This window comes from Microtus oregoni, unplaced genomic scaffold (genome assembly GCF_018167655.1).
Source record: "Microtus oregoni isolate MIOR12 unplaced genomic scaffold, Mior012 000003F_ref0000135, whole genome shotgun sequence".
Classification (NCBI taxonomy): Eukaryota; Metazoa; Chordata; class Mammalia; order Rodentia; family Cricetidae; genus Microtus; species Microtus oregoni.
In genome coordinates, this window is record NW_024543062.1 from 48,861,464 (window position 1) to 48,880,994 (window position 19,531).

At 49.8% G+C, this 19,531-nt stretch overlaps 1 protein-coding gene across 2 annotated transcripts in view; it reads right to left on the reverse strand.

Moving 5' to 3' along the window:
• Positions 1-13,563: 13,563 nt before the first annotated feature.
• Positions 13,564-19,531, reverse strand: part of Gli2 (GLI family zinc finger 2) — a 169,055-nt gene continuing 163,087 nt past the window's right edge. For both annotated transcript variants that reach the window (XM_041648623.1, XM_041648622.1), the window contains one exon: positions 13,564-17,570. In XM_041648623.1, the coding sequence (XP_041504557.1) occupies positions 15,175-17,570 (2,396 nt within the window). In that variant the 3' untranslated portion in view covers positions 13,564-15,174. The remainder of the gene's footprint in view (positions 17,571-19,531) is intronic.

The following is a 19,531-nucleotide window of genomic DNA, read 5'->3' on the forward strand; positions in this document are numbered from 1 at the left end:
AGTGTGGGATCTTATAAAATAGAAAAAACAAGTTAAAACACTTTCTAATCCTGAGAGGGACGGGCCAGAGCACAGTTACGTTCAAATGGAAGCCAAAGCAAAGTCCATCTGTGTAAAGCTCAGCATCAGGCATCTGGGACTCACGATCGTCTGGGCTCCGAGGGGCGTGAACAGCACACATAGTGTGTCTGCTCATATAGTGTGTCTGCACACATAGTGTGTCTGCTCACATAGTGTGTCTGCACACATAGTGTCTGCACACATAGTGTGTCTGCTCACATAGTGTGTCTGCACACATAGTGTGTCTGCTCACATAGTGTGTCTGCTCACATAATGTGTCTCCTAGTCTCAGACCAGCTCCACTCTACAGCTGCTGCTGTCTTTGGTGGTAATTCCATGGTACTGATATGTCCAAAATTTGTGGGGGTCTTTGCAGCCTTTGGGCTGCACTTCCATCAACAGCCTCACCTGTATCCTTTCTAGGAACCCTGATCCTACTTTATAGTGCCGTGACTCCTCAATCTTGGGACATCAGCTGAGGCTGCACACATTATCAGTGGCTCCTCCTGGCCTCTCACAGTGCCAAGCCTCAGCTATGTCTTCAAAACCAGTACTGCCCGGGAAACTCTTAGATACTATCAAGTTAGGCTGCCAGCACAAGGTACAACTCCCACCCCTGCCCCAAGTCTGGACCACAGCTTCTGGGTCCCGACTCCAAGGCAACACTTCACAGAGGATTTGGCCTCAATGATGCCGGTTCTTCAGCTCCAGCTGACTAGTATTGACTGTCCCAGCAAAGCAAAGGTGACACTTTAGTCACTCTGGTCTCTTGTCAATCACAGCTGATTCTTCAGACCAGAACCACAAACTCTTAAAACTATTGAATGACCCTGATAGCATATTTAAGGGACTCTCAGCTTTCCTCAGAAACTTTCTAGGCTGGGCTTCCATCGTCTGCATTGTTCTCAACACGCTTCTAAGTCCCATAGAGCAACTCTGAGCACTCGATGGCCGTTTCAGGCCAAAGTTCAAGGGCTACCACAATCCTCCCAAAACACGTCGTCAGGCCTGTCACAGCAATACCCCACTCCTGGCACCAAAATTTCTATGTTAGTGCCTATAGTGCTGTGATAAAACACCATGATCAAAAGCAACGTTGGGAGGAAAGGGTTTATTTCATCTTACAGTTTGTAGTCCATTACACAGGGAGGCCAGAGCAGGAACCTGGAGGTAGGAGCTGATGCGGAGGCCATGCTCCTCATGGTTTGCTTAGCCCGATTTCTTACAGCACCCAGGACCACCAGTCCAGGGCTGGCACCACCCACAGTGGGCTGGGCCCTCCCACATCAATCACTAATTAAGAAAACGCTCTACAGACTTATCTGCAGCCAGATTTTACAGAGGCATTTTCTTAATTGAGGTTTCCTTGTCTCAGATAAGTCTAGTCAAGTTGATACAACTCTAGTTAGCACAGTGGCCAGAGGCAGCTGCCACCAAGACTGAGGACAGAAGGTCAATTGGTGTAGAAGGGTCTTCTTTCTATGTGTTGCTTTCATTGGTTAAATAAAGAGACTGCCTTGGCCTTTTGATAGGACAGCAGCTTAGATAGGTGGAGTAGACAGAACAGAATGCTGGCAGGAAGAAAGTAGGGTCAGGGAGACACCATGGAGCCAGCCACCAGGTCAGACATACTGAATCTTTCCCGGTAAGCCACTACACTGTGATGAAATACAGATTAATAGAAATGGGTTAATCAAGATGTGAGAGTTAGCCAATAAGAGGCTAGAAATAATGGGCCAGGCAGTGTTTTGATTCATGTAATTTCTGCATGGTTATTTTGGGAGCAAGCTAGCCAGGCGGGGCAGAACAAAGGACCTGCTCTCCTTTTACAGCAGTCAACTCCTGGGACCTACATGTCTTAGGGAGAGAACTGACTCCCACAAGTTGTCCTCTGATTTTTACATGTGCGCCATGATTCATGAGTCCACACACACACCCTTGCACATCTACACAATAAATAAATGTACTAAGATACATTTTTAATTGCTGTGGAGAAGAGACTCTTTGGGGCAGAGCTATCTGTGAGTCCGTAAGGTTCTTCAGTGACGCCACTTTCATGAGTCATCACTGATGCTGGGATGGGCTTTTTTGCGATGTTTCAGAATCACCTATGCTCCTGTAACCCCAATAAATGTGCTGCTTCTCCAACCTAGACTGAGGTGGAATGATTGTGCTGGGGGGGGGGGCCTTTGCCCACAGCTCCCCAGGGGATGTTAACACATCGTCCTTCTCTCTGACTCCCAGGGACATGTGACACATAGCCAGCTAGCATCTAGGAAACAGCAGTAGCCACGATGGAGATAAGCCATACCAGAGCCACAAGGCGACAGCCGGCCTGGTGAGGAGCAGAGGTGGCTACCAGCAGAAGAGGTCGCCAGCACAAGTGGTCACCAGCAGAAGAGGCACCGAGTCCTCCAGACCTCTTGGCACTCTAGGCTCACAAGGGGTTGCGCTGTGATCAGATACCATGCCTTTTCTGTAGACGGTATCCTGGTTGTAGATGCTGTGTCCCCTGGGGCCCCTTCTGGATACTGCTGGAAATCAAGGGTATGGAGTAAGGCTAGGCTGGCCCCAGGGCCACCTAGGGTGCTGGCCTTTTTCCACCCTCCAGGCGAGGAGTTCACATACTGGAAGGAAAGACTGGCAGACTCTGGCCACTGGATTTCCACTGGTTTGTGGGACCCACCACTGCCCTTCCTGAGGGCTGACTGTCCTTTTTGGCTGCCTTCCCCCTCATTCTGCTGCCGGGGCATAGCACACTGTTGGCGCTGAGAATCTCTCAAGACACACTTTGAGATGACTCAAAGTTGGACAGGCAATGACTTTGTGAGTGGAACATGGATACACATGGTCCTTCGTGTCACTCATGTTAGAGAAACAGAAGAGTCAGCATCTTGGAGGGAAACAGGAAGTGAGATAAACTCCAGGTGAAGAGGAAAGTGAGGTGTGGCCTGGAAGGATTTGTGTGGACTGAAGATCCCTGCTTTCACTTCAGCCCATTGACATTTGATGCTGAGGTGCTGAGAGGTTAACTCAAGCCAAGAGCAGCTGGAGAGAACAGTCTATTCCAGATAACAGTCTGGGAACGGATCAAGGGAAAAACCAAAATGAGTAATGGAACAGTGGGCTTGGGTATAGCTCCATGGGACAGCATGAAGCTCGGGGTGTGATCAACAGAACTGCAAAAAACAACCGAAAGACCAACAGCAGGCACAGAAATCTACCCCAAAGCCACAATAAAACAGACTAATGATCAAGTTGCCTTTTTTTACTGGCATCCAGGGCCAGCAATTCTAAACAACATCAGTAGTAAAATGGCCCTCTGTAAACCAAAATCAAAGAACCAAAAAAAATAAAAATCCCAAAACCCAACTTCTGTTGGTTTAAGGTCTAAACAATTGCTGTAGTTAAGTTGATGTTTTCTTTTTTTTTTTTTTTAAACACAAGAAAGATGGAGCTGAGCCTGGCAGTGGTGGCGCACACCTTTAATACCAGCACCTGGGAGGCAGAGGCAGGCGGATCTCTGTTGTGAGTTCGAGGCCAGCCTGGTCTACAAGATCTAGTTCCAGGAGAAGCTCAAAGCTACAGTGAAACCTTGTCTTGAACCTCCCCACCCCCCAAAAAAAAACCCCAACAACAACAACAACAAAAACCTAAAAATAAATAAATAAATAAATAAAATTAAGAAAGACAGAGCTGGAAGATGGCTTAGTAATTGAGAGCACTGGCTGCTCTTCCAGATAGCCCAGGTTCAATTCCCAGCACGCACACGGCGGCTCACAGCTGTTTTTAATTCCAGGCCCAGAGGATCTGATGCCCTCTTTTGGCTTCTGTAAGCATTGAAAACTCAAGTGGTACACAGATACACATGCAGGCAAAACAACCACATATATTAAATTGAATTAAATTTTCTTTAGAAAAGAGTCTGTGCTACTTCTGCGCGGACCAGTGTTTGATCCACAGCACCTAGGGCGGGCAGCTCCTGTGAGGACCAGGGTTCGATCCCCAGCACCTAGGCTTGCCACTCCTGCAGAGTAGCTAACAAAAAAATGACTTGATTTATGGCTTTCTTTGCTTTGTTATGATAAAAGAAACTTTGTGCAGCTGTTACCACATTGGAACATGGAAGTTTTGGTAATCTATGTCTGTTTCCAGGTCATGGTCACTTATATTTGGCTCCTGAACAAACTATTTCGTATTCTTTTTGAGGTGAGAGATATTTTATCGTATATTGTCAAGTATATTAGCGGGAACATCAAGTTGGTGGCTTGCAGCTAAGTGGGGGAAACCTCTACTGTTGGCTTCAGGTGGTGTCTGATGATAGTCTTAGCCATTGGGTTGGTGGAAGCTAATATAGTCCAAAAGGACATACCAAATAGTCACAAGGACGTTAGGTCACACATAAAAGTGGTCAAAAATTGGATATTTAAGAAACCGAGCCTCAAATAATTTGTCTGTGGACCAATCTCCACAATCATTCATGTTTTTAGTCAGTCAGTCAGCCTTGGGGAATGCTTGCCATAGCTGAGGCTTCTTTTTTATGGAGACTTCAGTTCACATTATTCTTTAATAACGAGTGGGTATTATCTGAGAGGTAATCTGTGAATACACACATGTGTGTGCATGCATGTGCATGCGTGCGTGCACACACACATCACACACACACAGAGACACCACACACACACATGCACACACACACAGAGAGACACCACACACACACATGCACACACACACACAGAGACACCACACACACACAAGCACACACACACACACACACACTCCTCTTGTCACTGTAGGTAGGTTCGTGGAATTCAGACCATTTGGGAGCAATCATGCTTCCAGGTGCTACAGCAATAAACTCTCCACAGAGACAAAGACCCCAAACTTGGAAGTTGATCCCCATGGAAATGGAAAACTGACCTTGTGCCAACTGTTGGGTATAATGTCTTTGGTAAACACAGGGCTTAGTTGAAACACCTTTTAAAGCTGAGTGCATATTCTCTGTGGCAAGCTGGCTATTTTAAAACTCAATAGTAAAGTAACACATTACATCATCATAGGACAGAGGCAGGACTCAAACTGGCCATTTTGCAGATGTTCTGGTTTTATTAAAAAGCCTGTATTGGGTATGGGACATTAGTTACCTAAAATAGTATTTCCTTAGCCAGTTACTGAAGAATTAAAGTTGGTATATATAAAGAATATTGTACAAATAGCTGACTGTTTTCATTTTAATTACTATAATATTAATTTTCTTGAATTTTTTACATGAGTAAAAAATTAACATATATAAATAACTTAAATGTGTCCCATTATGTAATATTTAAATGCATAGTTAATATATCAGATATCAAAAACAATGTGGACGGTTCCTGAGGACAAGCACCTGAGCTGAGCTCCGCCCCCACCCCAGCACATACCGATTAGGCTGTGCTCACTGGAGGGTCTTGGACCAGCCTGACTTGCCAAGGCCAAGTTTCTGTTTGAGAGTAGAGCTCACCATTCTTGCAGAGCTGTTGGGAGCCCCATGCATGGTCAGCCTCAGCACACCCTGGCTCAGGGCTTGGCAGGGCCAGAACAGGGTCAGGGCAGGGTGAGGGCAGAGGGTCCAGCACAGGGCAGGTCGGGGGTCTCCATTCAGGAGATGTGGAGAACATTTATCCTTCCCAAGCCTGTCTTCTCGGCTGTAGGAGGATTGCCACAGCTCCCCCTCAAGGGTATGGCAGGGGTTAAATAGAATAGCATGCTTGTCGGGATCTGGGCTCAACTCCAGACCCTGGGTAGGTGTGCAGACACACGCTTGGAGCTGAAGCAGCCTCTTAAGGGATGACAAGAATGGCAAGAATCTTTGGGGACTTGAGGGGGTAGCATGTTGGGGGAACATCTGATTTTTGAGGAAAATGAAAGCCAAGCAACAGGCGCCAGGGAAATGTCTTGCAAAGTGTTTACCTTGCAAGCCTAAGGACATGGATTTGGTCCCCAGAATTCATGTAAGATGTATCCTGTAGCCCAGGTTAGTCTCAGGCTTGATGTGAAGCCAAGGATAACCTTGAACTCCTGATCCTCCTGCCTTTACTTCCAATGTGTTGGGATCATAGGCACGCGTCATCATACCTTGATACAGCTACTATGTTAAAGCCTTGACTCAGCAGCCAGAGATGGGGCTCTTGCTGTGGTACCCAGTGCAGTTTACAGAGGGCTTGGAGATCAAACCAAATGACAGGTGCCCACACTCCAGAAGCTGAGTTGAGACAGGTATGTCCAGTCGATACGTACGGCCTAACACAGACTTCAAACATAACAAAACAGTTTTAAAATGATTTTAATTCTGTATGTAGCCACATCGTCACAATGTCAAGAGATCAGACGCAGGCAGCTTGAAGTGGTTGCACAGGGGATAATGTCAGAACTGTGTGAAGGAGAGAGGTAGGTCGGTTGCTCTGATTTGCTGGCTGCCAGCTTCAGGTTTAGTGAAAGACCCTGTGTCTCAAGGAATAAGATGGAAAGAGATGGAGTAGGACCCTCCACACCTTTGTTTGGCCCCCACATGATAGGTGTTCACACACACATTCACATGCATGCTCTCACACACACATACTCACACTTGTGTACACATGCACTCACACACATACTCACACATGTGTACACATGCACTCACACACATGTGTACACATGCACTCACACACATACTCACACATGTGTACACATGCACTCACACACATGTGTACACATGCACTCACACACATACTCACACATGTGTACACATGCACTCACACACATGTGTACACATGCACTCACACACATACTCACACATGTGTACACATGCACTCACACACACATACTAACACATGTGTACACATGCACTCACACACACACTCACACATGTGTACAATGCACTCACACACATACTCACACTGTGTACACATGCACTCACACACACACTCACACATGTGTACACATGCACTCACACACATACTCACACTTGTGTACACATGCACTCACACACATACACATGTGTACACATGCACTCACACACATACTCACACATGTGTACACATGTACTCACACACACTCACACATGTGTACACATGCACTCTCACACACACATACTCACACATGTGTACACATGTACTCTCACACACATACTCACACATGTGTACACACGCACTCACACACAGTTTGACATGCTCGAAGACAGACCTAAAGTAGGCAAGCACTTCAGCAAGAGATGGACGTGTCTGAGTGGAGATTTACCCAATGTTTTGCAGAGAGATCCACTTACCTGGGGAGAAAGGAATGCAAGTTGATTTGGTAGGAAATGGCCCACCTCTCCCCAAGCCCTGCTCATCAGGTGTGACGCAAAGGCCCTATGCAGCAGGAAATGACTCATTTGGTTTCATTTAAGTTTTACAGCCGGTGCATTTAGCAGTGATTTCTGTTTTCCAAAGCCTGGCGAGCTCACAGACAAAGCTGGCGCATACAGACTGTGCCGTGCTCGTGTGTGCACACCATACACACACGTTTGCTTTCTGGTTCCCAAATTTCTTAAGCATTAGGTCATTTTCTTCCCTGGCCAAATAGCTGTCTGCAGGGTGCTGGGCCCCCACATAAATCGTCCAGCTTGTGATATAAAACACAGCCCTTATTGACAGCCACTGTGCTGGCTGAGGCGGTGCTGCCAGCTCGTAAACAGGCGCTGGTGTCACTGGCACCGAGTAGAGCCAATAAAGGACACTGGGGAATTACCTCTAGCCACCGCAGCTGACTTTACCGCGGGAATGAATGCCTGAGGCCTAACGGGCTCTCCCCACACCTAGTAAAGAGTTGCACTGAGAAGCATTGAGTGGGGACAGGTCCCCCAAAGAAACCTTGTCTGCAATCTGGCCCAAAAAAGGAGTCAGAGACATCTCTTGTGCCTGGGCATCTTCCCACGTGGGCAGTTGGGCTTTCCCCAAGCCTGGAATGGGCTCAGATTCCCTTCTGTAGCCCATACTCAGACTGTAGGCTGGCTGGTGGTGGCACAAGCCTCAGACTTCCTCCAGGAACTCCATGACCTTGCGGCAGATGGAACAAGGCTCCCACTGGGCCTGGCCTTCCATTTGCACGAGTGCCACCCTCACTCCTCCATGCTTTTCCAGGCTATCCCTGTCTTCTCAGCCCATTTGGGTCTCTGCTTCCTCTATCTCCTGAGAGACAATCTTAGCGCCTGGGTCAAGAGACAGGCCAGCAGCCTTCTTTTCTCCTCAGTTCCAAGCCCCCAACCTCTTTGTCTCTGTCCTGACCCCTTGTTCCAACAGGCTACACCATTCTGCCAAGGCCAGCTTAACTCACCCTGCCCCACCCTTAACTCCCATCATGCACTATAGCTAGCTCTCCTACTTCTCTGTCCAGAGTGTCTAAGAAATCATTACGTGTGTCTTTTTCCCACTGAGGACCCCAGTCAAGGACTGAGAATGTAGCTTAGTTGGTATGGTGTTTGGTTTGCACACACAAGACCCTAGCTTCAATCTTCAATGCTTCAGGTATGGTGTTGCCCATCTGTAATCCCAGCACTCCAGAGGTAGAGGCGGGAGGATCAGGAGTTCTAGGTTATCCTTGGCTACGGAGGGAGTTTCAGGCCAGCCTGGGCTAGAGAGACACTGTTTCAAAACAAAACATTCGCAATCAGAGACTCTTCTATTGTTCTCTTTCTCCGTCTTGGCAAACTTCTGAAAGGCGCCATGACTTGCTGCTTTCACCGCCCCCCCTCCCCCCAGTCTCCCTGCATACACGCTCTCCCAGCACCAGCTCACCGCACCAGTGAGCTCATTCAGAAGGTGTGAATTAACAGTTTTGAAGGCCATCTGTACTTGAGGGAAAGCATAGCAGGTAATGGGGGAGGTATGAGAGCTTATTTCTTCCCAACGCTGGCGATCAAACCCAGAGCCCTCCGCGAGCGAGGCAAGTCCTTCTAAACAGGGTGGTTACGACAGCAAAGGCCTGAAGGAAGGAACGAATCCTTTGGCTGTTTGAGGGGAGAGCATTCCAGACAATGGGAAGGTCAGCGCGAAGGCACTGAGGCAACATGTGCTGGGCCTTGCTTGGCATGGTAATAAGAACATACAGATGAAGTGGTAAGGGGAGGGGATGCGGTCCACAAGATCCCAACGTATCATGAGACTTGGTTGGGACAAGGACACCAAGTGGGGAAACGGTGTTTGAAAGGACCTGGTCTGACAGAGGAAAGTGGTGGCCTGAGACCAGGCTGGGGCAAGTAGATCAGCAGGGAGGTGTGGGTTGAGACAGAGACAGGAAGTGGAACACAGTTCTGTTAACTGGATCCCCCAGGTTCGTGGGGCAGCAGGAGCCCCATCCCATCGTTTTGGAGGAAAGACGTTCATTTCCATGTTTGTGAGAGTACATAGTAACAGCATGGCATTGCTGGCTTGTGGATCCATAGGAGGGGCTCACGTACAATATGGAGGTGGGGAGTGGTGATGATGCAAAGGGTTCTGGGTAATTTCTGAAGTTGCAGTGAGGAAGATTTTCCTGTGGCTTGGATTCAGGATGGGAGAAGATATGTGTGAGTGCCCACCTCACACTTGCTTACCTGTGTGCATGGGAGAGTGAGGGAGGAGAGGGAGAGGGAGAGGAGGTGGAAGAGAAGGAGGAGATTGTGGGGAAGACAGGAAGAAGAGGAGGAGAGAGGAGGGGAAGAGGAAGAGGTGGAAACCATGGTTTCTGTGTCCCATGAGACCAGCGTCTTTAGTTACTGTCTCCCATCCTCCTGGGGAACCACCTACCCCTGCTTTCCTCCTCTCACCGACCTTCTCTCAGGCCTCACACTTCAGCGCGCACACGCGCGCGCGCGCACACACACACACACACACACACAGCTGAGGAATGAACCCAGGATTCTGCACTTGCTAGGCAAGCATTCTAGCACTAAGTTAAATCCTTGACCCCAAGTCTAACCTTTGGACACTGCTACATGACACTGTCCTCTACAAAGTTCATATTCAGGAAACACCACACATACACATAGCCCTCATGTTTTAAGTCCATTGAGAATTTGATGTTCAGCTGCACCATGACTATCCTGGGATGCACGCGGCCTGTGTGTCACAGGTTGGGCAAGCCTTTCAGAACAGTCAGTTTGGTCTCTGGGTGATGTCTTCTGACCGCCCTCTGTCCCATGCCACCAATCTGCAATTTTACCACCGTCAATTCTGCCTTGATGACGGCAGCTTTATAGGAAGTCTTAAAGCTGCATGTCTGAAACGCTAGCCCGTTCTCTGTGCATGTCTTAATTGAAGCTTTTAGGTTGTTTTCATTTTATGTAGTTATCGATGGGGCTGCATTTAGGGCCACTGCTGTCTTTATTTCCTCCGTTTCTTCTTTGTATTGATATTTGTTTTCTATGTCCTGCCTTCTTTGGGTTACTTGCAGACTTTATTTTTATTTTGAGGCAGTTTCGTGCAGCACAGCTGGTCTCAAGTCTGTGCTGTAGCTGGAGATGATCTTGAACCTCCTGTGTCCTGTGTGCTGGGTTAAGGGTGAGCACCACCACACCGACGTTGTTTGAAGATTTTCAGTATTTGTTATCTTTTGTGCTCTTGCGCAGAATCCCTTACAGTAGGGGATTCTGCATCCCCCTTAATTGTACAAGAAATCACTACAATCTCCCTACTGAGCATCTCTGTCTAAAAATCCGTATTTTGCCATTCCCAGGGCAATGCAGCCATCTAACCTCATCGGAGTCACAAGCCTGCCTCTATTTGTGCGGTTCTTGCCTTATGACATCGACAGAATTGACATGGAGACGTCAGTCTTGGGGATGGGGAGATGACTGTCAGTAAAGTGTTTTCTGTGAATTCTAGGACCCAAGTTCCCGCCACAAAACCCACATTAAACATGAAGGAGCCAGGCATGGTGATGCACGCCTTTAATCCCAGCACTCAGGAGACATCGAGGGAGGCCAGCCTGGCCAACAGAGCAAGTTCCGGGACAATCAGACTATATGAGAAACTCTGTCTTGAAAAGCAAAACAAAAGCCAAACAAAAGTTAAAAAATAATAAAAAGGTGGGTGTGGTGGCCCATGTTTGTAATGTCAGCACTGTCGAGGGTGCAGGCATATCCTGGACTCAGTGGCCAGTTCACTTATTTGGTGAAATCCAAGACATCAAGACCTAGTGAGAGTAGACAGGGCTGGAGAAATGAGCGCTTATGTTGTCCTTTGGCCTCTACAGATGCACGTGTGTTCTCTCTCTCTCTCTCTCTCTCTCTCTCTCTCTCCCTCTTCCCTCAAGCTTCCAATTTTGTCAAAAAAGATTTAAAACATATTCACTTTAGGTATATGGATGTATACCTGTAGGTATACAAGGACACTATGCGCATGCCTGGTTCCCAAGGAAATCATAAAGAGTGCAGTTTCTTTGACTGACTGTGAGCCACCATGCGGGTGCTGGGTCCTGGGTCCTCTGCAGGAGTGCCCTTATCCACCCATCTATTTCTCCAGGCCTCTGTGTTTACTTTTTGTATGTATCTCTGTGTCTGCGTGTGAGTGTGCACACATGCATGAGAGTACACTAAGGTCACAGAAGGAAGTCAGATCTTCCCAGAGATAGAGTTACAGTGGTTGCGAGCCTCCTGACACGGGCGCTGGGAACTGAACTGGGGTCTTCTACAAGAGCAACAAATGCTCTTAACCACTGAGCTTCTTGTAAAAACCTCATTTTTAATGTGTGTGCGCTTGCATTCCCCCATCTCACCCCCATTTCAGGCACGCACATTGCCATAGTGTGGGTGTAGACTTGGGAGGACAACCTTGTGTGCCGAGCCTCACCCTCTACCTGAGACAGGGTCTCTGAATTTGTATGCCAGGCTAACTGGACTGTGAATTGATTCTCCTGGTTTTGGACCCTAACTCTCCATAGGTAATTCTACTACTGTGTCTGGCTTTTTTGTGGTGGCTTCTGGGGAGTTGAACCAACCAAGTTATATTGTACTCTAACAAACAAAACTTGCCTCAAGATCAGAGCTAGCCACAAGTTAACCACAGAGGTCTGGAGGTCTGTACAGACAGACAGGAAGTGATATGGCTGGATGGAGAGAAGACTATAAGGCGGAAGGAGACAGTAGTTCGGCCCTTTGTCAGTTGAGGATTAGCAAGGTAAGAGGTGGGTGTTACTTGCTTGTTCCTTTCTCTCTGATCTTTCAGCATTTGCCCCATATCTGGCTCCGGGTTTCTATTAATTTGAACTCGCCCAACACTATAGTCCCAGCCTTGTGAAGTCAACATTGTTCAATCGTTGCCCAGTGCTGACTATCAATTTATTGACCCAAGGTTCTGCCTGTCTACCCACAAGGAGGCTTTCCTAGGTGTGGGGTCCTAGCCACAGCTCTCTCCTGGTCCTCTACCCAAGGCTGGGCGCTATGCAACCAGGACTTCACTTGCCTGTCCTGACTCTTTTCTGTCAACGTTAGGGGTCTGTCCTTCTTTCCACCCTTCACTCACTAAAACAGTTAATCTCAGTGTCAACCTGACGGGATCTGGAATCACCAGGAAGCATGCCTCTGGGCATGCCAGTGAAGGCTTAGAGGTTGGGAAAATTGAGGCACCTTAACCGCAGGCAGCACTGATGGAGGAGTTAATTTCATTGGTTAATAAAGAAACTGCCTTGGCCCTTGACAGGACAGAAAATTAGGTAGGCAGAGAAAACAGAACAGAATGCTGGGAGGAAGTGAGGCAGAGGCCATGCTGCTCCTCTCCAGGTCAGACACGATGAAGCTCTGACCCAAGATGGACTTAGGCTAGAATCTTCCTGGTAAGTCACCACCTTGTGGTGCTACACACATTTATAGAAATGGGCCAAGCAGTGTTTAAATGAATACAGTTTGTGTGTTGTTATTTCAGGGCATAACCTAGCCAGGCGGCCAGGAGCCGGGCGGCAGGAACGCAGCCTGCAGCTCCTCTCACTACATAGCACCATTCTATCTTCTGGGATCCTAGCCTGAAGCTTACCTTTAGCACCTCCTTCCTCTGCTTCCTGACTGTGAACGCATGTGACCACATACCTTATGCTCCTGCCCAACATTCCCCACTGGGACAGACTGATTGCACCCTTGAACTCTGAGCCCTTCTCCCGTAAGTTGCTTTTGTCTGGATTTGATCACAGATTGAGGTAGTAACCAAAACATTATCACCAGGAACCAGACTGTGCCTGGGACATGAGACCTGGCACATTGGGACCCCAGTCAACTGACTCAAGCGTGCTGAGAAAGCTCACTAGTATCCGCGTCCCGGCAACCTGTCAAACCCTGCCTGCTCCCACTCCAAAGTCTCACTTCTCAGAAGCAAACAGCCAGTAAATGATTCTGAATTAAGCTTGTCTGGGTTAAGGTGGGCTAGTCAGTTTTGACACAGTTGTGAAAAAAATACAGCCTAATTTCTGTTCAAATGCACCAAATTTACTGCCTAGATTCTCATTAACTACTGTCAAGGGAAAAGCAGATGGACAAGATAAATTATGAAAAAATTATTTTTAATGTACAAAAAGACTTATTTACAAGTTGAGACTGTCATCTCAATTTATAGCATGTAGAAAAAGCTAAAAATGTTTGGCAATATAAATTTGGCTGGACGATTCACCCACAGTGTATTCAGGGATGGCGATATCTACACAAAAGAGATACAAGTGGAGAATGGGAAGTCAGGGTCTATGTCAGGCAGTGAGGTCCCACCACTGGAACCACAGACCCGTGGGCGTGGCCCAGAGCTGTCATTTGGATTCGGTCTTGCCTCTAGATTGTAAACAGACAGGTTTGCTGTCTTAGGACCCAGAGGTCCAGACTCTGCTAAGAAGTTCCTCACTGAAGCCAGAGCCATGGCCAGAGGGAAGCTCTGAGTGGCGAGGTTTGGTTTGGCAAAGTGTCTATGAACTCAAAGGGAGAAGTTTTGGATGGGGTGTGCGCAGGTGTGTGGTGGGGAAGAGGCATGGGTCCCCCTGCAGGGTGTTCTCGACTGATTCTTTCTGCAGTCAGCTTCCAAATGCCCCTTCTCATCTGGGGCCAGGCCATACCGAACAAGAAAATTCAGTGACTAGTTCCTCCAAGTCCAAGAATCAATCCTATGCCCTCTCACCCAACCAGAAACACCATGCATGTCATTGGTCGATGCCAAATAACATGGAGAGGAGGGCAGAGGTCAGGGGAGCGGAAAGTACCGAGACAGCACGTGGTGGTTAGGTGTGGACAGTTGGCCACCCGCATAGTGTGGAGAAGCCCTAGAATTTTCCATGGAGGGTGGAAGTGCACAGGAGAAAAAGGACTGGGTAAACATGCAACTTGCTCTTTCCGTGGACGGTCTCTTCACCTTGGTCCATCCCCAGCCCACAGCAACCCGAGGAATTAGACACAAGTGTTCTTCCCAGGAGGGGCACCACTGTACGCTTCCGAACACTGTAAACAGGAGAGGCCCCTGGGGGCTTCTGGGCTTGTCCCAGGTAGCAGTTTATTTCCTCGTGATATGTATTTTATTAATTTTTCTCCACTCAGGAAATCTGCGGGTCCCGTTGTGCCTAAGGGAATGGAGATGCTAGCAGTAACTGAGGAGACGCCGTAGTATCCAGCAGATATACCTTTCTCCTCCGTGGTAAGCAACCTTGGCAAGCTTCATGGAAGAATCCGGGGGAGGCAGCAATCCCTTCTCCTTGCCAGCGGCAGAACGGCAAACCCTTCTCAGAGCAGAGTATCCAGCATGGTCTCAGATTCAAACCCAAACGTGATTCCCCGTCCCTCTTTGGGCCTGTACTTAGAAAGCCTTGGCCAATGCACTCTCTCATTAGCGGAATGGCAGAGGCAAAGAAGCCAGAACCAAGTAATCCCATAAACACCAAAGGCTGGCGAGCATTGTGTAAATGGGTTTCTTTCTGAACGAGACTTTATGAGTGTTCCGAAAAATAGGTCAAACAGCAAAGAGGATGCCCCTAAAACTTTCCTTAAAATATTTGCGAGTCTGGACCAGCCATTGCCCAAGCCTCTCAGACCTCATTAACACTTTTTTCTCGCAAAGAGATCAGACTCTCATGTTCCAAGAAGCTCAGGTTGCTCGGGTCCGCTCTGGAGCAGGGCCTTTAGGTCATCATATTTAAGAACTTGTTCTCTTCAGCCAGGCTGGTGAGCATGGAGCTCATGTCCCCGACAGCCATGTTGCTGATGCCCGCAGGGATGGAGGGCAGTGTCAGGGAATTCCGGGGTGTGGTGAGGCGTGAGGAATTCTGGGAGAGATTGTGGAGAAGGGTGGGGCTCAGTGCACCAGAGAACAAACTCGAGTGATCACCATCATCCATGATGGCATCAAAGTCAATCTGGGGGGCCTCCAGGAGCTGGGAATCCACAGTGCTGGACACCTGGTTGACCCCTGGTGAAGGCAGAGGCTGGGGCTGGATATTGTCTGAGCAAGCTTGTGGTTGTGGTGGCTGGGGCTGCATGGCTGGGCAGCCCCCATTTTGTTCATACATGTGGATCTGGCCATAGTAGTAGAGTGTGTTCTGGTCCTGTGACCGCCCTGTGTCCTGAGATGGCTGAGGGGCCAGGGATACCATGGTCCCTGCTGTTCCCTTGGACATAGCTTCTGCCGTCTCTTGGTTGGCAGACGTGACCATGGGTTGGCCAGTGGTCCTGGCATACAATTGCTGTTGCCCGGCACGTACTGCGCGGTGACGGCTGGCAGTGTTGGGCTCAGGGGGTGGCCGAGGTTGCAAGAGACCAAAGCCAGTGCTCTGCGGGGACTCCATGAAGCTAGGCTGGTGGGAGGAGAGAAGGTTGGAACTCTGCTGGTAGCCTTCCTGCTGGGGATAGCTCAGGACCGCATGAGATTGGGACAACCCAGGCAGGGATGAATTGGCCATCCCAAGCTCCCGCTGATGGCCACTTATCATGGTGGCATTGGAGACAACGTCCATTTGTGGAGGGAGTCCCAGGTGGCTGGGCTTGGCTGCCATGTTGCTGCAGGAGGGAGAGAACTGGTTCAGCTGTCCACTAATGTTCGGGCTCAGCTGGGGGTGGGTCTGGCTGTAGTTGGCCTGAGGGCTCAGGGCGGCAGGGACACTCAGGCACTGGCCGCCTGTGGTCGGCTGTCGAGGCTGTTGCGTGTAGCTCCCTCTGGCTGCAGAGGAGGCTCCAGGAAGCTGGAGGTGTGGCTGGGTGCTGTCTAGACCTCCTGGGCTGGTCTGCAGGGCTTGTGGGCTATATCCTGAGTACTGGCCAAAGGCTGGCTTCTGCTGAACCACAGCCAGATTGCCATGAGGGAAAGGAGGTGGCTTCACCTGAGTGGGCAGGGCGTCCATAGTGCCAGAACTCACCTCATTCCACTGCACAGGCATGTTGCTCTTACTGATGTTGGAGGAGGGGCTGTAGCTCAGCTGGCAGCCCCCCAGTCCAGGAGCAGAAGGACCCACATTGGAATCGGCAGCTGCTAGTCTACGGTGGCCCTGTAGGCCAGGACTGGGCAGTTTAGAGTTCTCGGGGAAGCCAGTGCTTTCTGCGGGATATCCCTGTCGTGTGCTGTCATCCAAAGAAGCACTGGTGTGGGCCTTGATGTACTGGACCACATCGTCTGGCAGCACCAGCTCATCTTCCACCAGCCCCAGGTCGGATTCAAGTCCTGTGCCATCTACTCCGGCAGCCATGGCCTCCATCATCACGTTCTCAGTGATACTAGGGGGTCTCGGGGAGTAAGTGCTGCGAGTCAGGCTGCTATCCACGCCAGGGTGGCTCTGTAGATGCGGGCCTCGTCGATCGGTGCAGGGAGGCAGTGAACCTGGATTCATGTTATGGGTACTGTGGAAACGCTGCACCCGAGGCAGAACCAGGGGGTCCGGTCGCCGCACAGGATCACTGGCCCGGCGCATGCTGCCGCCTGGCGCCTCGTGGGGGAAGGCAGGAGCTGCGCCCACATAGCCATGGCCATGGCCGTGACCGTGGCTGTAGGCAGGCCCATCGCTGCCACGCCGGGGCCCCAGTGGATGTGAGCAAGCGCCAGGGAGCGCACGCTCGGGAGCATCCAGTAACGCCAGGCGGGTGCGGAGGCTTACGCGCTCAAGGCCGGGCAGCGGTGTGGGTGGCGGCCCACCAGTGGCTGCTGCGTACTTGGCACGCAGGCTGTACTGCTGCGCAGGCGTAAGGTTGAGCAACCCTGGGCTTCCACCGCTGCACTGGCTGGCCTCACTGGAGCGCCGGGAGGCGTCTGTGGAGATGGGGTCATAGGAGTCTGCTGAGCTGGCATTGTGCGGGCGGCCGGCACCAAGAGGTGAGGCCTCACTGGAGCGACGGCTGGAGAAGTATGGGGAGATGCCAGAGGAGCGGCGGCTCACAGTGTAGGCTGAGCTCACTGTGCTGGTGGAGCTGTCCCTTCGTTCCTGCAGCTGGCTCAGCATCGTCACTTCAGTCAGCTCTGGCAGCCGCTGGTTGGGCAGCAGTCCCGCTGGCCCACCGCCCCCAGTGCCATTGAAGCTTTCCAGGACAGAACCTAGGGAAGAACAGAGGGGTCAGAGGAGGCCAAGAGCTGTGTTCTGCAGGACACTTAATTCCTGGTGGTGTTAGTCCTACGGCTACATTCCCAAACCAAAAAATCACCTATATTCTATTCCGAGTAACCGGTTCCTCTACCTTGACCAGGCTGAGCCTGGAGCCCCAGCACAAGGCCAGGTACACAGCAGGCACTCAATAGAGAAGAATTCTGGATATAAGATGGGAAGGAGGAAGGCAGGTGAGATGGCATGATGGTGCTTAATCCTACACTCGGGATGCAGAGGCAGGCAGATCTCTGGGTTCAAAGCCAGCCTGGTCTAAAGAGTGAGCTACAGGACAGCAGGGCTGCACAGAGAAACCGCCCCAGTTTCTTTAGCTGTATATAAACTGCACCTGCACATATGACAGAGTTACTGACATCAGGGCTCAGGAGGGTCTAGCCCATAGTTCCTATATCCCCACATGGAGGGTGTTTCCCCCCTTGAAGACAAAGGTTTTAGATACCCCAGGCTGGCTTGTGACCAAAATGACCTTGAGCTCTTGATCCTGCTGTCTCTATCTACTGGGCGCTGGAATTATGGGTGTGCACCACCACAACCTTGATTTGGTGCTAAGGACAACTCAGGGCCATGAGGATAACAGGCAAGTACTGGACGTCTGAGCCGCATCTCCAGCTCTTGCTGTTTGATTCATTTCTATTTTGAGGCAGGATATCCCAGTGTTGTCTAGGCTGATCTTAGAGGGCAGAGGCCAGTCAAGGCCTCTCATAGCCCTTTAGGGCTGAGATGGGCAGACAAGTGATCACGTCGCCTATGACCAGGGATGAGATGAAGTGGTGACCTGAGCGGAGACAGCTGTCTGCAAACCAAGAGATCCCAGCCCTGCAGAACTCATGGTCTTCTGCCAGCAGTCCTTCCAACAATGGGGCTGCTGGTGTGCCAGTGTGCTCCATCGTGGGTGGCAGTGCCCACTGGCACTCCAGAGATGCTCTTGGCGATGAAGACCCTGCCGAGCACCACCTCCTCCGTGAAGCCCCCTGCTCTTTCCTGTAGAAGGTACCTGCTCAGTGCCCCAGCTCCCCAGCTCTCTGTCTTTGTGGCTTTCCCTGCACGTGAATCTGACTGTGGCTCCTTTGGGATGGCAGCCATACTGCGCTCCTTCCTCGAGCCTTTGCCATGACACCCCAAATGCTGAACAGCTAGGTCAGGACGGAGCTGTAGCAGGGTCTGCCTGTGTTTAGAAGGTGACAGCGGCATGCTGCATGAAGAATAACATGCATGTTGCAGCTCACAGACCTGAACTAAGTTTTACTGCTGCCTGGGGTTTGGGTGGGGCCCCTCCATCTCTCTGAGTCTGTTTCCTTTCCACGTAGCACAAAGTCGGTTGAAGTAGCCAAGTGCAGAGAAAGCTTAGCAATTGGGCTTCACTTGGTTGACACTGTACACACTCCTTTACCAGCAGAACACTTACACATTTGGAGCTTACGCCTGCACTGAACTACACCCATATCTCTCTCCAAACAAAAGAACCTGGTCACTTTGACTTCTAGTTTCCCACTAACCCTTAGGAACCTTTAGTGGCCAAACATATTCTGAAATACAGCTACAACCAAGGAACCAGGCTGATCTGGCCTTAGCTTGTTTGGGGTGCCATACACAGTAAGGTAAACTATATTCTTTGAGTGAACTATCAGGGACCACCCCTCTCCCGACACCTATCATGTTATACATGACTGGGTGTGCATATGGATAAAATCAGGACAATGAACTAAGGCTTATATAACCTAAGGCTGCTAATCAAACTCAAAAGACCATCCACACCCTGCCCCTAGCAACCCATCTCCTCTTTCTAGAGGAAGTCCTGGGCAATAATCAGGAACTCTTGAGCTGTGTAAAGTGGCCTGTACTCATACTTCAGTTCTGAATAAAATGTGTCTTTTTTTGCTATTTCTGTGGGCTT